The sequence below is a fragment of the Phoenix dactylifera genome, chromosome 16 (genome assembly GCF_051530095.1).
Source record: "Phoenix dactylifera cultivar Ajwa chromosome 16, Ajwa_hap1_PhDact_Kaust_v1.1, whole genome shotgun sequence".
NCBI classification, from domain to species: Eukaryota; Viridiplantae; Streptophyta; class Magnoliopsida; order Arecales; family Arecaceae; genus Phoenix; species Phoenix dactylifera.
The window spans coordinates 12607418-12629519 of NC_143205.1; the positions used below are offsets into that span (position 1 = coordinate 12607418).

Consider the following 22102-nt stretch of genomic DNA (forward strand, 5'->3'; position numbering starts at 1 on the left):
ATTATTGTAATCGACCAAGGCTGTACCCCCGCTGCATAGAGGAATCTAGATAGAATAATTGGTTGTCACCATTGTTCTAAAAATAATTGATGTCCTTGAAGCATAAGGTAATTGTCATAATTTTCTAGGTGTCGTCAGTTCAGCGATGACACACCTAGCTATAGCAGATGCTAGATGTACAAGTTTTATCTCGAAACTTGAATCTATGTACTAATTAATTCAAAGATGTTCGTGACACCTAGAAAAATTATATGTCATCCTCCGAACTCACACCGTAACCGGCGCTATATATCTGCATGACGAACTATACAAGTATATAAGGCTACTGATCAAATTATAATAATTTTTGGATCCTCAAAATCAATTTAATCAAGATCTAAACAAATTATTCTCATAACCAATTGTCTCAAAGTAACATAAGTTAAAATATGCTAACTAATTATCATTATTCAAATCCAATAAAAAATGTTCAAACTAAACTAAACTAGTCTAACTAAACTAAACTAGAAATTCAAATAATCACGTATATCTCTAGAAGATCTAGCACATTCTTTCAAGTCCCAAGCAATTTTAATTCAGAATCTAAAAAAATAGAAAAAAATAATGAGCTATACCAGCCTAATAAGCAACACAATACAAGAAAGTAAGGTCCAAGCATGCTGAACAAATAAATAATTAATAGCATAATACTGACTAGAAATAAATTAGATCTTAAATAATATATATATATATATATATCAAAAAAATATTTTTCATAAACTAATACTAGATCCAATATTAGACTATAACCACATAACGTAGTAGCATGAATTAGATAGCAGATATAAGGTGCACTAAGTGCCAAATAACAGATACTAGTATTCTAATCACCATTGGCTCGGTGTCAAAACTAGTTCCTCAGATTTCAAGTCGACAGGCCTAATGAATAATCCCTACTAGCTCCCCAGATCATAGCCGTACTAAGAATACATATATACATACACACACATACATATATATATATATATATATATATATAATTAGTTTTATAAATTATCCTATCATATCTTCCAAAATTCATCTTACGAGAGTATTAAAATACATAATATATTTAAAACAATTATTGCCTTAATAATAACATGGTTAACCTTTTTAACCAAATATAAAATAGAGATCACAATCAAATTTAATAAACTAATTATAATTTTACTAAAGGTCAGAAAATATACTTTGAAGCGTTAGGTTACTTACCTTTTCTCACTTAAAAATTCTATTTTAGTTAGATAGGTCAGGTTCAGCTATTCTAATATTATTAAAATATAATTAATTTTATTATTATCTTAGAAGCCAAGTAAGATTAAAAATTAAAATATTATTTAGGATATGGCCACAAGAGAAACAAGAGAGAGAAATAGGAGAGGAAGAGAAGGATGTGTCCTCTCTTTCTTCTTTTTTTTTTTTTCTCTTTTTTTTTTTTTGGCAACATAGGAGAAGAAAGGGGTGGGACTACGGTTGTGGTCATGGTGGACTGGCCGACGAGAAAACAAGAGGAAAAGCTCAAAAAAGTGGGGAATCGGAGCTTCTTCCTCATTTTTGGTTGTTGGCCGCTCACGGCCGGTCATAGCTCTGCCGAAAAGGATTAGTGGGAGGCTGAGAGAGTCGATCAAAGGTTCGACATTAAGAGACGACAACATCGGTGGCTAGAAAAAGAGAAAGAAGTGCCAGAAAAAACATGAGATTTGAAACAGTGGCAAGAGGTCCTACTATCGAGGAAAAGGAAGAGGAAGGGGAATCGAGGCTTACCTCTGGCTCAGACGAGCTCTGCTGCTACAATTTTCAGTGGGCACAAGAATAGGGAACGACGAAGTAGAAAGAAGAAAGAGGAAGAAAAAGGGAGCGAGAGAGTTGCTACTTGACGACGAAGGGTTGTGAAGGAGAGAGGAGATCTTAATATACAATGGACGTTAGGATTTTCTAGCCTCCGGTGGAGTCCAAGGAGAAGGATTCATCTCCTCCACCATATTCAACCAGGGCTCTATCCTATTTTTTGTTCGGACGGGCCTTCGAGCCTTGATTTAGGTGCTGGGCTGGGCCAACTGGCCGGCCGAGTAAGGTTGGGCCTCATATTATAACAATTTCCTTATATTTCAATGACATCTTGTTTAATTTTTGAAATCTACTCATCATATAACACTTTATTTTAATGATCTACCCGTATTTGTTTAATAAAGATATTCCAAGTGTTATTTTTCATAACTTTTCTGATATCTTATCACAATATACTTTGGCCACCAGCTTTCTATTCTGGAAATTATACAGAATGGCTTTTATCACATCTTGAAATTGTAATATCATGGCTATAATAGTAAACAGTAATCCCTTAGGAAAAGTATCCCATCGATAGTACTCGTTGCTCGGTAAATAGTGATATAAACTTGTACAGAAAATATATTTTATTATATTTATATTTGCTCTATATCTCTGGTAGGATTTGCTTTTTACTCTGCTTCTAATTAATGATTCACCAAAGTTTGGTAAGAAATTTAACTGATCAAAAAGTTCTATCACTACCGTCCCTCCTACATATATATAAAAAAAATAAATCCGGTAGATTTATATGTAAGAATAATGCTCCGATCTCTAATTATGTGTACAAATATAACTCTTTGCCTGTGGCACGAGGGGATTGGCGTAACTTATTAATTTTGTTGCCAAATATAAAATTACTTGAATCTTGGTAAATTTTTCATGCATAGATAACCAGCACTTAAAAAATTTTTTTCAGTAAAGAACACATTCAAAGTGCTTTTCAATTTTTTTAATATTTGAACCTTATTTATAAAGGAAAAGTTAAAAATTAGTGAATCTTTAAGTGCTTTACAACTTTTGTACTAAATTGCTGATTTTTCCCCATTATTAATAATTTACTAATCTTTCTTCTTTCATTATTAATTGAGGAAGGGATAGTTGGTAAGATCTTGACTCTTGACCCTTGGGACATCCCAAATTAGAAGATGCACACCATCTGCTAGATAATATGGTCTAAAATAAGTCAATGTAATGACTTTGGGTCCCCCACTTAACAACTATTCTAAATGGTTGTTTAATATTATAATGGTTCATTATAAAACGACTAAAAGCCATCATTTGATATTTGGAACTTTTAATAAAATAATATTGAAATATTCTCTTTGTAAAAAAATTACTCTACAAAGAGGTCTGTGCTAGACTACTACTACGTACATTGATTTGGATAACAATATCATTATTATTTTCATTATAATTCTATAACAGTTGCTATAACGATCAATGGCTGAAAATTTCTATAACAAATGCCTGCAAAAATTAAGAAAAAATGATTAGATCCACTCCGGTGTAGATGAAATCAATAGTCTCAAAAAAACTTGGCCCGGATGCTTATTAAAGCAGTTAGTATCCATCATGTGCAAGTCTGCAAGAAATCGTCGCTTAATCATGGAGAAACAATAGACAAGACAATAAATAAAAAATGCAGGTGATTAGAAGGGGAAGGGGGAGGAGTTATTGAATAATAAATGTGGCTGAGGACAGAAACAGTGGCCAATCGCCATTAGTCAAAGCAAAAAGATTACGGTCGCTTTTCCTCTTTTCCCTGCGGCTCACAAAATAAAGCTAATCCCAGACCCACTTGGAACCACCACACGTAACATCAATGGAGACCCCATGACCACTTTGGGATCACTGGTCGAGGAGAGAGAACGCGAGTGGATTATGGAGTAGATTTGCAAAAGGTAACGTGACATTTATTAATATTTTGGACCATTTGCTAAGGAGAGAGATACGTTTAATACTTTGGGTTGGGGCGCTGGCTGTTCGTTGGAGCAGTCCTTGTGCACATTCCAATGAGGAATAGCAAATGCAGCATCACTCCCCAGCCGTCTGCATACAATTCATCCCACTAAAATTGTGGGATATTGATGTCCCTCACAAAGATAAGCCCTTGAACCTAGATACTAAATCCCAACTTCAGCAATTGTAGACGTGGGTCTAAGTGTCACTTTGCACCTCGTTAGCTAAAAAGCTTAGCTGATCCTGGTTCTTAATATTTTCTTCTTGAAAATCCCTTTAATTTTGATTGGGTAGTTAGAAAGGTTTATTAGAGGTCGAGAAAATTATAAGAGTCATAATTAAGCGGCCTTGCCGGTAGCTGAAAGTATATCATAAGTGTAATACCAAGGCCTTGATACCGAGCTAGGCTAGGTTCATTTGATCGACCCGGAAGCATGCTTCGATCCAAACACACAAAAAAAAGAAAAAGGAGTTGCACGTCTTTAGCAAGAAGACCGGCCTCATCGGAAGGAATTCAATCGAGGGCTGGATTCCAACCTTTTTCGACTCTATTTAGAGCTCTCTGGTTCTCTCTTTGATCTCACTGGAGAGCCCAGGTCCGATCGCCGGTAGCCGAAAGTATATCATGAGTCCGATTAAATATCTTAAATTATATTGAACTCACTTTTTTGGGCAATGTTTGCTAGCTAATGACAATATCATGACAATCTCTAGGGATTAAGCCTATGCCAGTAGAACATTTCAACCACCTACTGGCTGGCAAAAAGTCAGAAGAACTGGCCGAATTCAATCCAATAATTAATCCTGAAAGCATGAGGTGCCGTAGGCAGGCAATGAGTGGTCATTTTATGCTTGTACTATACTTCCTGGGTAGCACTTCTAGCAAATGGATTTAATTCAATTCCTCCAAACAAGAAGAGATATAAGATGAAGAAATATCAATCAATTATATATAAATATATCACTCATTCATTCCGGAGTTCTACATAAATTGAAGATGGGGCTCAAAGTAAGAGGAGGTTATTTGTGATCTATGTCATATTGAGGCAGCCTATGCCTGTGAGTAATGCTACGCAGCTCTCATTATCTTCAAAGGAACAATTCTCTTGTTATATGATAAGAATAGATTAGTGCAATTCATGGATTTCTCATCAAACACAGTGGTTTGGTTGATTGTAGAGTTGCCAATGAAGTCTTGATAATGACAGGTACTCCAAATCATTTTTCTCTATCTATATTAATGTCATACACCAGCAATGTATGTGTATTCCACGATGAATTGATAGGAAAGAAGAAAAAGAGGGACATAAATCAATTGGCTTTTGAAAAATAGTAACAAAAAAAGAGTCCAACCCCAGGGCTCTGAGAGGGGTAGATGGAGTTGAAATTAAGAGTTTTTTTTAATGAATATCCTTTTAAAATTTATATTATTTCTATATCTTCATAAAATACTATTTTTGCACGAATGCCTCCAATATAACGGTTTTTCTAACACCGTTAATAAAAATTATATTTATTTTAATTAAAAATAAAATAAAATTTTGCAATTACTTTTTTGTCTTCATCGCAATCGCTTTTTTTTTTTTTGCACATCTATCCATTAAGAATATTTTAGTCATCTTAATTTGAAACTGTTAATTTTTTAATGGTGTTAAATGGTGTAGGTACATATGTAAAATAGGGATAAAAAATATGGTAGAATAGTAAAACAAGAGTTATACGTGGGTATACATGCAAATATCAAATTTGGAAGAGTATTTATGTAAAATTCGATATTTAGAAGGGATTATGCAAAAAAAACCCTGGGGCACTCTAGAAAGAGTCCAACCTCAGGGCTTTGAGAGGGGTAAATGGAGTTGAAATTAGTTCATGTTAGATTTGGAGACGGCTGCATCCAACAACCTTTCTTTATGGAAGCAGGAGAGAAAGTGGGGGAAACAACTGCAAATCAACTTCTCAGTAGTTAACAAGTGGTTGATTTCTTGTGGTCTTTGGTAGTTAATGTTTTGTTCTTGTTTTGACCCCTTTTTTTTTTTTCTTTGATATGTTACCTCCTGTCCCATTCTTCTGGCAATCTTTGCTTAAACATAATCATTCAGTTCATTTGCGTTGTGACGAGTATTACTATACACTCTTAAAATATCTAAGAAGAATCTAAGCATATGTAATGAACTGTTCATCAGCAATTATAAAATTGTGCAATTAGGTTCTTGATCTTATGACAAATTCAGTAAACCATATTTGAAATTGAGGCATGAAGTTTCCTTTATAGGGTGGTCTCTCACCTACCACTACTCTACAACTGCCACCACTCCCACTAATTGATATGGAGAGAAGTTGTTGGATTCCATCCTGATGTACATGTCCATACAAAATTACACTGAAAATATAGTGTAAATTTACACCTGCACATGAGTATAAATCAGGCCAACCCCTTTCTAGGAGCAGCAGTCAACCCACACCACACCCCAAAGACCAGAGAAAACCAAGGATTGGTTACATGGCCTTGATTGCCTAGCTTCTCTAGTTTTCCATCCCTCTGAGAGTCTGAGGGGCTCAAACTAGCCACAACCAACACCAGCACCCCAAAAGGCTCCAATTACTCCTCCCTCAGTCCCCACTTCTCCTCGCCCAAAACCCAAAACCCAAAACCCATCACCCCCAAAACCCGGAACGCGGCTCGCCTGCAGCCCAGCAGCGTCGCCGGTATCCCGGTCGCCTCCGCCGGCGAGCTCCACTTAAATGCCAGCTCCCCGCGGCCGTCGACGCCGCCGCCACCGCCTCCGGTGGAAGAAGACGAGGAATATTACCTGCCGGTATACTAATTAAGTTGGAGCTTGGTAGAGGACCGGGGGAGGGAGGGGGGGGAGGGGGGGGAAGAGACCTTTTTGTTCTTTTGTTTTGTTTTGGATGGCCGCGGCCAACGAGCCGACGGCGGATGTGGAGACTCCGGCTGCGGCGGCGGAGGAGGAGGACGCGACTGCAAGGGCGGCGAGGAAGCGGTACGAGGGCTTGTTGACGGTGAGGGCCAAGGCGGTGAAGGGGAAGGGGGCGTGGTACTGGGCTCACCTGGAGCCCATCCTCGTCCACTCCGCGGACTCCCCTGGCGTCCCCAAGGCCGTCAAGCTCCGCTGCTCCCTCTGCGCTACCGTCTTCTCCGCCTCCAACCCCTCCCGCACCGCCTCCGAACACCTCAAGCGCGGCACCTGCCCCAACTTCTCCTCCCCTTCCTCCTCCTCCGCCGCGGTTCCCACGCCCATCTCCACCCTCCCACCCACCCCCCGCAAGCGCTCCGCGGGCGCCTCCTCCTCCTACCACGTCTCTCCTCTCGCCCTCGCCGACCCGGCGGCGCCGCCGCCGGCGCTGCCGGCCCCCCCTCTCGTCCTCTCCGGCGGGAAGGAGGACCTGGGCGCCCTGGCGATGCTGGAGGACAGCGTGAAGCGGCTCAAGAGCCCGAAGGCCTCCCCGGGGCCGCCCCTCCCCAAGCCCCAGGCCGACGCCGCCCTCTCCCTCCTCGCCGACTGGCTCCTCGAGTCCCTCCCCGCCGTCTCCCCATCCGCCCTCGCCCACCCAAAGTTCCAATCTTTCCTCCACCAAATCGGCCTCCCCGCCTTCTCCCCCCGCCGCCTTGCCCTCCCCCGCCTCCACGCCCGCCACCGCGACGCCCGCGCCGACGCTGACGCCCGCCTCCGCGACGCCCTCTTCTTCCAGATCTCCTCCGGCGGCTGGAAGTCGCCGTCGAGCCCCACCACCTCCTCCGACCACGCCCTCGTCAGCCTCGCCGTCAACCTCCCCAATGGCACCACCGTCTTCCACCGCGCCGAGCTCGCCACCGGCGGGGCGCCTCCCGGCTATGCCGAGGAGGTCCTCTGGGACGCCGTCGCCGGCCTCTCCGGCGGCCTTACGCAGCGCTGCATCGGCATCGTCGCCGACCGCTTCAAGTCCACTGCTCTGCGAAGCCTCGAGAGCCAGCACCATTGGACGGTGAACCTCTACTGCCAGTTCCAGGGCTTCCACAGCCTCATCAAGGACTTCGCCCGCGAGCTCCCCCTCTTCCAGCGCGTCACAGCCAACTGTTCGAAGCTCGCCAACTTCTTCAACACTCACTCGCAGGCCAGAAGCATCTTCCACAAGCACCAGCTTCAGGAGCTCGATCAAGCTCGCCTTATAAGAAGCACTGCCCACAATGGCGATGCTGCACGTAACTTCGCCGCCATATTTGCACTGCTGGAGGATGTAATGAGCTTCGTTCATCCTCTCCAGTTGGCGGTCATCGACGAGGAATATAAGATGCTGTGTCTCGAGGTGCCAGCTGCTCGGGAATTAGCGGAGATGATTCAGGATATGAGCTTCTGGACTGAATTGGAGGCTGTTTGCTCGGTTGTTAAGTTAGTCAAGGATATGGCTCAGGAAATGGAGGCCGAGCGGCCATTGGTTGGGCAATGCCTGCCGCTGTGGGATGAGCTGAAAACGAAGGTGAAGGAGTGGTGCTCGAAATACAGTATAGAGTTTGGGCCTGTGGAGGAGGTGATCGAGAAGAGGTTCAAGAAGAACTACCACCCTGCATGGGCGGCGGCATTCGTATTGGATCCTCTATACTTGGTGAAGGACACGAGCGGGAAGTACCTCCCACCTTTCAAGTTCTTGACGCCTGACCAGGAGAAGGATGTGGACAGGCTGATCACAAGGCTGGTTCTGCGAGAGGAGGCCCACATTGCTCTTATGGAGCTGATGAAGTGGAGGTCAGAGGGATTGGACCCTTTGTATGCGCAGGCTGTGCAGGAGAAGCAGCTCGATCCATCCACGGGGAAGATGAGACTAGCTAACCCGCAGAGCAGTAGACTGGTATGGGAAACTTGCTTGAGTGACTTCAAGTCCCTTGGGAAGGTGGCTGCGAGGCTTATCTTCCTGCATGCCACCTCCTGTGGTTTCAAGGGCAACCTGCCACTGCTCCGGAGGATGTGGACGCATGGGCGATCGAGTGCTGGAATGGACCGGGCTCAAAAGATGCTTTTCGTCCAAGCTCATTCGAGGTTGGAGAGGAGGGACTTCTCCAGTGAGGAGGAGAAGGATGCAGAGTTCCTTGCCGGCGGTGAGGAGGATGTGCTCAATGAGGCCTTTGTCGATGCCCCCTCAGTGTAAAATTTCTGTTTTGGATTTTATTCTTTTCTTAGCTTATGTAGAATAGGATTTGTAGGAAATGCTGGGATTTTTTTTTTTTTTTGTTTGAATTCTTCTCTGTGCCCTTGTTATTCTTCTAACTTACTCGCTCAAGATTTTGGTGGGGTGGGGGGTGGGGGCATCAGAGAAACTTATAATGTATTTGTTGAAGAAGCTGAACCTCCCTATGGGGTATGACATTTTATTGAGTTTCAGAAAAAGGGAAGTCTTCTTGTTCATAAGATAGAGTTGTTGTGGAAATAGAAACAGGAAGAATTATGTAACATTTTGGCTCTTTGCTAATAATATCTATATAAAATTCAAAAAAATGAGCTCGAGACTATTTTCTTTCTTTCTGTTCTTTGCTGCTCTTTTTTCTTACTCTGCTTTGAAACTGTCTGATGCTGGTTGAACAACTGACTGCAAGTGCATGCTTACACTATATCTTTTGTTTCATGCAACATGCATCAACGCTTATATGTAGAAGATAATTGTTTGATCCTGGTAAATGAGGTCTTGATACCATACGCTCTTCTTTTTCGGGTTTCGTCAGCATGTCTGAATGTATGTATTTGATACTGAATGTTGATTCTGGAGTGGTTTTACAATGTTCAATATTCTGAATCGTTGTGCAAAATGGCTCTACGTAGTGTTTGTGCGAAAAAAAAAGGGTCTTAAGAATTGCATTCCAAGTATCATAATTTTTAATTTTCTTTATGAAATTGCAAAACATCAGGAGCGAACTGCGGTAATTACAAGAGAAAAGATACAGTTAGATGCTTCAAGTTATCATGGAATTATGGGCTGACTATTGAGATAATGGGAATTTTTCACATAAGACTTAGTTCTGATTCCATGTAGGCAACAGCATCTCCTCTGAATTCAGTTAGGTAAATTAGAGTTCATGAAGCCCTTTTAATTGTTCGACTTATATCTTCGGATTGTCTATATGTTAAGGCTAAGCTCCAAATCCATGGCAGCCATATAGCAGCTGTTCTCAGGAAATCTTCAATGAGGATAATGTTAAGGTCATCCATGTTAAAAAAAACACTTCACAAATTTGGTTGCTGGTCTCCTCACCTGCACTTTGATATAGAGTTTCACATGAAAACTGACCACCTGTCTTATCAAATCTTATGTTAGGACTTCCTCCTTGACATGTTTCACGTCTTCACGTCCGGACTTTATTGGTTTCAAGGATGTTAAATTCTGATCACGAGAAAAAAGAAAATATGTTGAACTTCTGATAGACATCCTTTATGGGATTAGACTGACGCTTTTCTTCTTTATCGCATTATCATCTCTGTCCATCACATGGTATCCTTGTCCATGACAGGAACCAAGTAATCAAACTTCACCATATAATGGCATGACCGATCTTCTCCAAGCTGTTTCACATGCCCAACTTGACACTATTTGGAAGGGAAACTAAGCACATGAGGAGTACTGGTGGAAGCTTTTATCACACAGTTGTATCTCCCCAGGGTGGCTGTCATTCTATTCTATTCACTGTGAGGGAGTGTGGTCTGAATTCAGTCTCTGCTCAACAAGTACACAGGAAGCTAGCGGACTTGATAAATGGTGATGGGCATTTGGGACACTCACTGACTGTGATCTTCTGAGATTTCTTGCTAAAAGAGGCCCCTGCTGCTAGTAAATTTGCCTACCAGCCATTCAGCTGCCCATGTCTTTATCTGAAGATCCGTAAATGGAGGAAACCAAGCAGCTCTGTTTCAAATTTACTTCAGACTCGAGCAACAGTGACATATTTTTTTCCGAGTCACGGCTGACACATTCAGTTTCTTGGGGGCCGCAAGTGTGCATTTGATCATCTAGAGCATGATTCAATTCTAAGTGTTCATAATGATGCTGCAAAGTTTACTGAATTGCTCGGTGAATTGGTGCAGCTTGAAAAAGGAAGTTGGAGAAAGGACTCGTGGTTTGGTGTTGATGTGAGACTCCCAAGCTGAAGGAGTATGAGATGCCGGTATTCTCTCTTGGTGATCTATCAGACGGGCCATTTCAGTCTGTTGTCTGGTTGGGTAGATGGCAAACCAGATGGGTAGCCTCACGGGCCAACTTCAGAGAGAAACAAGGAGATAGAGACAGTTGATCATGGAAACTTTGTTCAACAGGTCAGCTTGGCTACCACCTCCTCCTTTGCTGCTCTCTTGGGGATGACCGAGAGCCCACCAAAGAAAGCAGCAGAGGACGTCGAGGTCGGTGCGCTGAAGCAGTCTGAAGAAAAGCTCGGGATCTGTTACGGCGGCCCCCCACCATTTGTGGTTGGCTCGTGTTCTGAACTTTAGTAAAGCCTGCGCCCCAGAGCTGAGCTTTGGATTGGTCTACTCGCAACTTACCGTTCGTGAGGCCTTGAAATGGTGCTCCGACATCACCTCAGCAGACTTGCCATCATTGCTTCCGGACCCGTGGGACCTTGTGGCGATGCTGGTGACGGCTTCATGCCAATGAGGAATTTTTGATACAATGAGTTCATGCTTGCACGAAGCAAATTTAAACTATAATCATGATATGTTGCATGCTCATAAGTTTGCGCAAAATCTGTGCATTTATTCACGCAATTTCACTATAGTTAGCATTCATCTGCATTTGATTCATGGAGTGAGAACTTTCAGAAGGGGGAAGGTAGATGTGAAGATGAGATATAAGAGTCTAAAATGGGACCTCTTTATCATGTCGTCGTTTTCTGTGGGAAGGTGGGTCATGCAGTCTCATAGGGATGCTCTTTACTTATTGATGAGATGGTAGACAATGGTCTCTAGTCAAAGTTATCCCTTCTCGTGTTGACAGTTTCACTACCTCCGGACTCCAATGTAGGGTGGTAAGAGTTGTGCTGCATCCTGTATGATAAAGAGTATAGAGTGGCAAAAGGAGTTGTTTGGGATGGACTATAGGCATATGGCTAGTGGTCCTTGCGTCCATTTAGTTATATTTTCTTGTGAGATTCCAATATTCAAACTTTTAATGACTAATATATTGGTCAATTATGAGTAATATGTTCCTTCCCCCAGGATATTTGATAGCAAGGTACCATTTTGACAGGCTAGGTACATGCTAGAAAATAGTTAATCCATCAAAATGGTGCACAAGTTGCCTTAGATTATGTCACGTACAATACGGCTGCGTTATGTAACTATAAATTATAAAGTATCTCTTGCTCTCCTAATGCTAAAGCACCCACTTGTGCATAAGATATACAAACACTCTCATCTAGGAATTCACTACTTCTAAGCTACATATTTCATTGTCTTCAGAAAGAGAGAGATCTTCCCTACTGAATAATTAAGAATATTGATAGATTATTTCCTGCCATGAGATTCAAATCTAGGTTAGAGAACATACGAGTATTGGTTTTCTATTGTTTTTTTTTTCCGGGGCCAAGAATTTTCTACAGCCAGGGTACGTGATAGAATTTGACAGGGAATGCAAGTTTTACTGCAAATCGAGTTACTGTTTTATCCTCTTACAATCGGCTATCTCCAGTCAAACTGAATTTTCTAGCTTATAAATTGGCTTGTACCATTATTGAGGACTCTGGGGTAACCTCAGCTCTTGTCTCGGCTGATATAGAATCATATATTCTGAGATATTTGGGTGCAACATGATATATGGGTAGATTTTTGATAGTTTCTATTTAATCTTACAAATCTTTGGACTATTAGGTACTAGGATTAATAGATTCGATTTTGCATTATTTTTTACTATGCCGGCCAAGATCTTGACTTTCTTGGTTTCTCCCAAAGTTTTTTAACTTTTTGCCTTTTTGACGAGAGACATGTCCATGTCAATTCATCATGATATCAATCACCTACTAAGTTGGCCAAATAATAGCTGCGAGTTAAAAAATTTTGATTTATGACAACCAAGAGTTATGTTAAAGACCCTTCCAGTGAGAACTCTCAACATACCTACATTGTAGAAATTTTCTACAACTAACCTTCCATTCTATCCAAATTATACCAAAACCCTTGAAGGTAAGTGAAATCTTCTAAACGTTTAATCCGGTTAAAACAATAGAAATATGCCAACGGATAACGTATAGAGAAGAAAATTAGTAGATATTATGGCAGGGCATTGAGGTCGATAATTCTCAATTTTTTCTTTCTTTAGAAGGCAATACTACTATTACAACTTTATCCAATTTCAAAAATTAACTTAATTACCTGCATTGTAATCAACATGTTGCTTTCCTTTGTGAAATAGATAATCAAGTTATATGAGAAGAAATATAATCCAATGCATCGACAAATGATAAATCTACTAAGGGTGGGAGAACCTTTTCTTTGTTCTTTTTATTCGTAAAAGGAAGACTTAAAATAATGGCCTACTCAAAAAAGGATAACCCTTCCCTTTATAACTTGAATTGAATTCGCAGCATCTTTCTCTATCACTTGATACTCCACTTAGGATACTTTCACAAAAAGCAAAGATTTTATCGAAAAAAAACACAACATGCTCAGTTCTTCCAACTAACGACCTATATAATTCAAATTAGCAAAACATTATTTTAAATTAGATAAACCTTAGGCAACAGGATTAGCCTTCTTAATTATTCCTAAACTATTTTATTCTCCAGGAAAAAAACAAAAGACAAGACTAGGATCCATATCTATAGTATCATGATCAAGAGATTTTACTAGCAAACAAACTGCCAAGAGGACTAGTTCTCAATTCTTCCTAACTTAAAAAACCATCAGCCAGTGGAAGCAGCTCCCTCCCCCTCCCCCCACTGTAACTCAGAGATGAAAACGAGAGCCAATTCAGAGTCTCAGCTCACACAGAGTCCAGAGGCAAAAAAAATAAAATAAAATAAAATAAAATAAAAAATAAAAAAAAAATCTTGGTAAAGATTCTGTGAGTACGGAAAGTATCTCTGGTCGGTGGGACCCACCGGCACACGATACGCTACACTCGAGAATAGGACCACTGGTCAGACCGTACGGAGTTAGTGGTGGGCCCACGGAGACAGGGTTGTTAATTTGTTACGATGGATGCGCCATAAAATTAACACGTTAATTAAATTAACGACTCCGTAATAACACCCAAATATATAAAGATAATACGCGAATAATTCTGACGAATCGATGCTTTTGATGCCGTCACGAGATACCTGCCAAATATGCCGCGTATCCACTGGAAAGCGATACGTATCCACCCATTATTCCGATGGTGGGACCCGCGATGTACGGAGGAGATACAGGCCGTTGGATCTTTACTGGGTGGAGGTGATCTTGCGTCTGGGAAGTTGGTTTGTGATAGGTGTTTTGTCTTACGTGGAGGCCGCATACATTGAACGGTTTGGACCGTCGTAGCTTGTGGGTCCGACGTAAAGAATGGTGGGTCCCACGTAAGTGTGATGGCTGATGGAGGAGAAAAAGAGGGAAGGGAAGGCCGGGAGCTTTCCACGTGGCAGCGCCAGACACGGGAGCAGTTGGGATCTTATACGACAGCACTCATGACCGAAGTGGACGGTGGAGGTGGGAGTTGGGAGTGGTTATAGTGCCCCTGTCCCTTCTAAATATCCAACTTTGTTTCCATTAAAAAAAAAAAAAATTCTTGCATGTGGCTAAGAGCAACCCTTTGAGTGGATTGATCTTATTATTAATTATAAACCCATACAGGCTTTTTAAATTATACAGTGAAATTATTTAAATTGATTCTTTGTAATATTATTTATAATACTTTTTCTATTTTAACATAATACTTTGCGGCTGCTGTAAAAATATTTTTGTTTTCATGTGGCAAGAAGAGATTCGTGCAACTCACAATTTTGTTGCCTAACATGATGAGTCGGTGGACCATGGAGATGCCAAGTTAGTGGTTATGAGGTGAATAAATTTTTATATGCAATTTATAGGTAATTTGAAGTAATTTTTTAGATTAAATTTTTTATATATACACCTTATAAATTTTGGCCATGTATAATTTGCATTATAAATGATTATTTTTTAATTTTTTATTTTTTTATGCTAATACTCTTGCCAATTAATATTTTTTTTGGTACAACGGTGGCTCGCATCCTACATGTATGAATGCGGCCTATAAGGTTAGAAAACAAAAAGGCTATATAGAGGCTTCGACGCAGACATGTGGTCCATCTAGATAAATTCTCTAGAGTGATGAGCAGTAAAGGAAGCAATTCAGTCAGCGGCACAGTTTGCCTTCCTATAAATATGCTTGGCCTGATGGGAGCCATACTCTCTTAGTAAGTTACGGATATCGTGAAGCAATGGCTTCTTTTCAGCAGGGCACCTCCAACTCCAAACCTACTTGATCACTGTGGTCGAGTCCTCCTCGAGGAGAATACTGTCCGTGCCTAGCATTCGTCTCGCAAAAGTAACACCATTCCATACAACTCCGAGCTCGACGTATACAAAAGACGTACCAATCATATTGTTGGCTTATGATATTGCATATTTCTCTTTTGTCATCAATTTATCATTGTTGGTTAAGGTTTGTTTTAATGAAATATATATACAAGTCTATGATAATTGATACTAAGAAACATGGGGTTTAGAAAATATGAGTTACTGTATAGTTTACATAGTACAGTAGTAGATCTTCTGCAACAATTTTGTACAACTTGGGTGCAAGATTATGATTATTTGAAATTTCTGCTATATCTGCTATCTCTATATTTATAGAATTAATTTATATTGTCATCTTCCACCATTGTGTAGCATTTTTCTTTATGATGATTAATAAAAGTCATTATAAATCCCACAATTTTATTCAAAATATCTAGTGAAAGGCTTGATTGGACAAATAACACTTATCACTTCCATTATGGCAATAACTAAATATAAATATTCTAGAGAGAGTATGTCATTTGATGATATTAGTATTATGGAAACCTTGTTTTGCACCATATCCTAATTAGATGATTTATTTTTTTAATAAGATTCTTGAGGATTCCAACTCTATGTTATCCTGGGGCAACACTTGAACCTCCAACCATTTATTGACACATTCTTTACAATCATGTAGGACTTGTCCTTAAGAATTTCTCTGGAGCATTTGTTATTAGGGATAATTCCCAGGAGCATATGTTACTGGAAACCAATTATTGGTTGTTGCTTACAACCTGTAGATATCTTTAGACAGAATATGATTTCCTTTGATTGGAATGCCCTACATTGAGTTTCCATAATGCAATAAAGACAGCCCACTTAGGCTTAGCCCAAGCTATTGGAATCCTCCTTTATTTAGAAAGTTCATGGGCTTGAGTTAATTGTATCAAGTTCTCTAAGATTTTCTCTATTATTTTAGGTTTAACACCTTTGAAGTTGTAAATGAGAGGAGCCTTTTATCAGTCATCGGCGCTCAATTATATGGTTACCTTGATCTAAAACAAATGGTGGTGAGTGTTACATGTGCTCCGCGAGCCTACGGATTGAGAGATGAAGAAGAATTATTTGGAGATTTTGGATCTAATTGGAGTCAGGCCTTGTGCTAAAGGTGGGCAAGGAGTCTTTTTTTTTTTCTAGCCCTCGAAGCTCGATTATGCAAACATGTATTCATAATATTGCTTATGATGCACGAAAAATGGATCGAAGGATGCGAGAATGTCTCATCATAGGGTTTGAGCTACAAGTGCAACAACGACAACATATCCATCAATCTTTGGTCTAAAGTAGCTCAAGGTTTAGGAATTATACCTAGATCCAACACCATCTCGATGGAATAGGGTTGGTCAAATATCTTTTCGGTAGATACATTTTTGCTAGCTCTTTAGTGAGCAAGTTGAGAGAAAGTTGAGAGAGAGTAGTAATTAAGAATATGTGGTCCAGCATTCAACAGTCAACAAAGGGAATGACTATGACCCAAATTGGTGGATTATCTTATCTCTTTTCATACCTTCCTAGATGTCTCATGAACAAATATACCAGATCTCATGTGATAATAATTAGAATAGTTTCCTAATCATATATCCTATCATAAATCTTGTTATATTACTTGAAAACCTTTAATTATTGATCATTTTAAATAATATCATCTAGGTGAATCTTCTCCAAAAAAAAAAAAAAGTATATGAATCATTCACTTTGATGTCACATCACATGTTATGACCACAGGGTTTAACTAAATCAATATTCTTCATACAATTTGCAGTCAATCTCGGCATATAAAATTTTGATTCTTTTTCTCACCAAAACACTCAACAGTATCAGTTAGCACTCACCTTTCATTGCACAGCCGACTGAATCATTGCCTCCCCCTTCTCTGATATTCCGGACACATCTTATCCCAATCACCATGGATTAGCTTAATCATTTCCTTGGGTAGCTCATCCCCTTACCCCGTTATCATTACCAAAATGTCCCACCAGCTCTTTTCTCCCAGCTCTCCTCTTTTATCCCAGTCGTAATAATTATATTCCTCATTCGGCTGTTACTATATAGCAACCATAGTAATAATTATATTCCGCATTCGGCTGTTCCAGAATAGGAACCATAGTAATAATTATATTCCTCGTTCGGCTGCTTGCTCTATATATTTCCTACTGCTGTGTAGGGTTGGTAGACAGCGAGCCACCGCCATTCATAAAGTAGCTCACATTCAACTTTTTTTTTATAAAACAAACTTCTTCATATAAATAAAACAATAGATCATACTTTAATTTTCCTCAAATAGTATGCTTATATATAAAAAAATATTGCATATAGTTAGTTGGAATCATATATGGGATGATAAAATATATAAAAGCTTACTTAATACCGAATCTGACCGACCTAATACATTTATAGGTTCTACCTTATTGATTCCTACCCATAGCTTTATGGTCCTTGAGAGTCACCATCTTTCTAATAGGCCTGGTTTGACTCAATATTTGTTAGAGCACATGAAGTCTAATATTCTTTAACTTGATCTTGCAACAGCTTATTGAAAAAATATTTTCTAAAAAAATATAAAAATAATTTTCTTATAAAATTTTAAAACAAAATCATTGTCGAGTGGCTGCTCTTCTAAAAATAATTTTGGAAAACTCAACTCAATCATGTAGAAACAGAAGGAACTCTAGTATATGAAACAGGTCTTGAAGCGTGAATTAATTAACACTGTCCTTAAGCGAATTTTGCCCCACTATGTTGCTGTTGGTGATCCAGCAAATTCGCTCCAGGATACAACAAAACCAAAATAGAATTCTAGCCAGCGAAACTAGGATTCCCCAGAACAACGAAAATGAAAAGTTTATGTAGAAGAAGTTATTTTAATCTGTGAAGGATATTGGCAATTTATAACTCTGAAATAAACTCTAAAGTGACACAACCTTTGGAATAGTGCCTGTTCAAAACATAACTGCTAGTACAGTTATTTTGTGCAAAAACGGATATAAACTGCGAATATAAATTTCATTTTACACGTGCAAGTGCCAAGTGCCAATCTTTGATAATATAATATTGGCTTTCCCTCCACAACTTCCCACTAAAAAGTTACTTTAGCATGTGTAGGATATGAATGCTTATTAAGCTATCTAAAAAACTCTACACAAGCAATGTGGGACTAAAACCCCCTCTCAACATTACAAACTATTAAAGGAAGGAGACTTCCAACAAATCAGACTAAGTTGATCCTTCCTTGATCCAATCGACACCGTTAATACCGGATCACTGTAGTCGATTTTGCTCTATGCTAATCGTGTTAGTGTCGCTAACCTTTTTAAGTACCTTATAGCCCTAACGAAAACCTTTATATTGGAATAAATATGAAATCAATTCTTAACAATAGTCGAATTATATTTATTTTATGTAAACTCTTTATGCAAGTTTATGTCTTCCGATGAAGACGATACAACTTTAACCATCCTTATATTTTCAAAATGATAAGAAACTATACGTTTTAATAATTATACTATACAGCTGTGTACACAAATATAGTATAATATATGATATCTTTAGGTCGACAAACTTTATATGGTCTCTTTAGCTGGAAAGATTAAAAATAAAATAATACATGTAATATGTTTTTCTCAGAGCTGGCTGATAACACGCACCACAATTTCAAAAGTATTCTTTTCTTCAGGAATTGAAACTTTTCCTTATGATGCATAGGCCATCCACCCTGTTTGCTCAATTATACTTTGTACCGGCCCACCTTTGGATGACACCACTACTACAATTGCAATGCGATTCTTATGCAGTACCATTAAAGTTTTAGCAAAGGAATGCATTCAAAATCTATCACAATTTCTACAGGATCAGGCCCCTTTGGGGACTAACATGGTAACTTTGAAATTTTGATAAATTTAAATTGGAATTGAGCCTTATGGTGTCACAACCCCATATGAATTACTATGATCGTGGTGTAGTAGGCCAAATTATGACAAAGTACAAGTAAAATAAATAATTTATCCACCGATAAAGAACCACATCCAAACTTAATAAATTTTACATTGTTTTTTTTGCGAAAAATATTGGTACAAGATTGTAGTACCTTTCAGGCTGTGCACGTGTATCAAAAGGCGAACAGAGCGGCCGACTAGGTCGCCTCCTATGTAGCACAACACTTCGATGAGATTCTTTGGACATATCAGAAGGTCTCTCCTTCACAGTTATACCAGATTGTAGCTCTTGATTCTGCTAGTTATATCTATACCAGAGTAGGTGAGTAGCCGTTGTATCATAAAAAAGAAAAATTGGAAAAACTCACCATATATACGTTGAAGTAAAGAGTCATAAGCAATATTTATGTTAGACTTCAACGAAGTGCAGACTAAATCTTGCACTGTCTAAATCTAATATGAAGAAATACATTGTTGTACAAGAATGATAAAAGTTATCGGCACTTTATGAGTATCCTATAACAGCCATAGTATTATCTTCACAATCTCACGATGCTTTATCATCCATTTTGTCTATATAAACCTTTACTTACTTGCCAAAGAGAGCAATAAATTTGTCATAAAATATAATATATAAGAAATTGTTATAAACAACCCTTTTATTGTTCAATAGTTAAATAAATTAATACATTTTTAATTTTTTTCGAGGATGTGTCCCTCCCTGACAACACAACACTAGTTAGTTTATATTTATTAGAAAAAGAAACGACACAGTTACAAAGAAAAAGTGGCTCAAAATATGTCACATCTTCAACCTGAGATTGCAAGGCAGAAGTTGCGGCAACTGCCGCACACTTATTAAAATTTCTTCTTACAAATATGCAAGACATTTTCATCGTAATAACATAATCCAAATAGTATAAATAATTTAAATAACAAATCTAATTGTCAAATAAAATTTAAGTCTCATAATTTTAACCATATTCTAAAATAGTACATCAATTTAAATAAACTCTAATGTAAGATAATTTGTACGAAAGCTCTGTTATTCGCTCTCCCATATTAAAACCTCAGTTTGGCTGATTCTTTGAATCTTTGAAAAAAAATAAAAAGTCATATGATGAGCTAAACAACCCAGTAAGCAATGATCACTTAAATTAAATAAATCAGGCAATCAAGTAGATAATAATTTGCAGAAAATAAACATATATGCAGTACTAATATATGAATCAAATCTTTCTTAAAAATTTAAGTTTTTATTCATGGATTCAAATTCGTTCTAATATTTAATTTTTCTTATCGATCCTGAGCTATGACCACATCTTTCCTGTTGCAGGGTCATAACACTACACATCTTCTTGTGGTGAGTTGCATATCATCTTGTAGTAAAGCTCTTCAGGATTGTTCTGCTTACGGTATGTTGCGCATTATCATGTAACATAACCTTCATGACGAATCATGTGCCAACAGGAGCCCTTAACATAGCCAGATCGATATTCAAATAGTTATATGTTTCATATTTCAATTTTAAAATAATGCAATATCAAAATCAATCAATCATATCCATAATAAGATCATACATCGTCATAATATTCCAAATAACATATTCCATAATAATACACTATGCCTCAAATTCATGCATGAATAATACCACTCAAAAGTCATAAATATAATAATTTTATAAATTACTGATAAATTTAAAAAAGTGAAATGTTACTTATTTTGCGAGCAAATCCAAATAGTCCAATCAATTTTAAAATTTCTTCTTAGATCATGATATTTAAAAATTATATTCGCATCAGAATTTATCATAATTATTATGAAAATAAAAAATTCTAATTCCAATTGCCTCATAGGGCGGACCTAGCGGAAGTGCCCGGCATCTCGGTCGGTCCGATCAAAGCGGAATTTATCTAGAGAGGTACCATACTAGATCCAACATCTCTATAGAGAGAGTAGAGAGAGAAAGTTCAGTAGAGAGAAACAAGAGAGAAAGGATGGGGAAGAGAGAGAAGAAAAGAAAGAAAGGAAACTTCTCTCTCTAACCAAGGAATATGAAGGAAGAGGGTGACTGCGGATGGTGCCTGGGTTAGGGACCCATGGTCAACCAACAGGCGGTTGGAGGAAATTGCCGGTGCCTGCGCTACAACTAATTAAAACAGTAGTTTCGATCCCTAAAATCATGGAAATCAAAGCATCCCGATGGTCGGAGCTCCGGCCATGGTTTCCATCCACCACTAGGAATCAGAGGAAGACCCCGGCGCACTGCCCTTTTCCGCCTAAAAATCTAATGTCACCGGCTGAATTGGAGCTCCCAATGCCCTTGGAAGAAAGAGAGAAAAAGTAGCTCGAGAGAGGCTGGGTCCTTATCTAGTTTCTGGCGATGATTGGTCATGGCGAGGGTGCGAACGACGACCAGCATTTGGAAAGGAATTCAAAGAAATTCGGCGATGGGCTTTGATCGAGGGTCTGGGTTCTTCGGTGGGATCAAAGAGAAGCTCGAAGGGGCTCTAAATAGAGACAGAGGAGGCCGAAATCCACCTTGGTATCGAATTCCTCTGGTGAAATCGGAAGGAAGGAGACTCCCGCACGTGGCCCCTTTTTTTTCTTTCTTTCGTTTTTGGGCCAAAGCATGCTTCTGGGCCGGCCAAATATACCTGGCCCAGTTTGTAATTAGGCCCTAAAAGGGCCCGGGTACTACAAAATAGGTAATATATTGAAACTTCATGATGTCTGTTAAGTATAGTTCATGAATTATTATAATAATCACAAACATAGTATGATAGCCATCTTAATATTTTTTAGAAAACATCTCTAGATACTCTATAATTT

General features: G+C 39.1%; 1 protein-coding gene across 2 annotated transcripts; it reads left to right on the forward strand.

Annotated features, from left to right (window-relative positions):
- The first annotated feature begins 6096 nt into the window (after window positions 1–6096).
- LOC103708245 (uncharacterized) lies at window positions 6097–12319 on the forward strand. Of its 2 annotated transcripts, XM_039114785.3 has the most exons (2): window positions 6097–8945; window positions 10304–12319. In XM_039114785.3, the coding sequence occupies exons 1-2, from the start codon at window positions 6718–6720 to the stop codon at window positions 10338–10340; spliced, it is 2265 nt and encodes a 754-aa protein (XP_038970713.3). In that variant the 5' UTR covers window positions 6097–6717; the 3' UTR covers window positions 10341–12319. The 2 variants fall into 2 exon arrangements, with proteins under 2 accessions (XP_038970713.3, XP_088568794.2); XM_088712668.2 differs by lacking the exon at window positions 10304–12319 and having other exon boundaries at window positions 6097–9318.
- The last annotated feature ends 9783 nt before the right edge of the window (window positions 12320–22102 follow it).

Coding starts and splice junctions, on each gene's coding strand:
- LOC103708245 (XM_039114785.3), top strand. CDS start 6,718: ATGGCCGCGGCCAACGAGCCGACGGCGGATGTGGAGACTCCGGCTGCG. Junction 8,946..10,303: donor TTTGTCGATGCCCCCTCAGT/GTAAAATTTCTG, acceptor TGTCCATGACAG/GAACCAAGTAATCAAACTTC.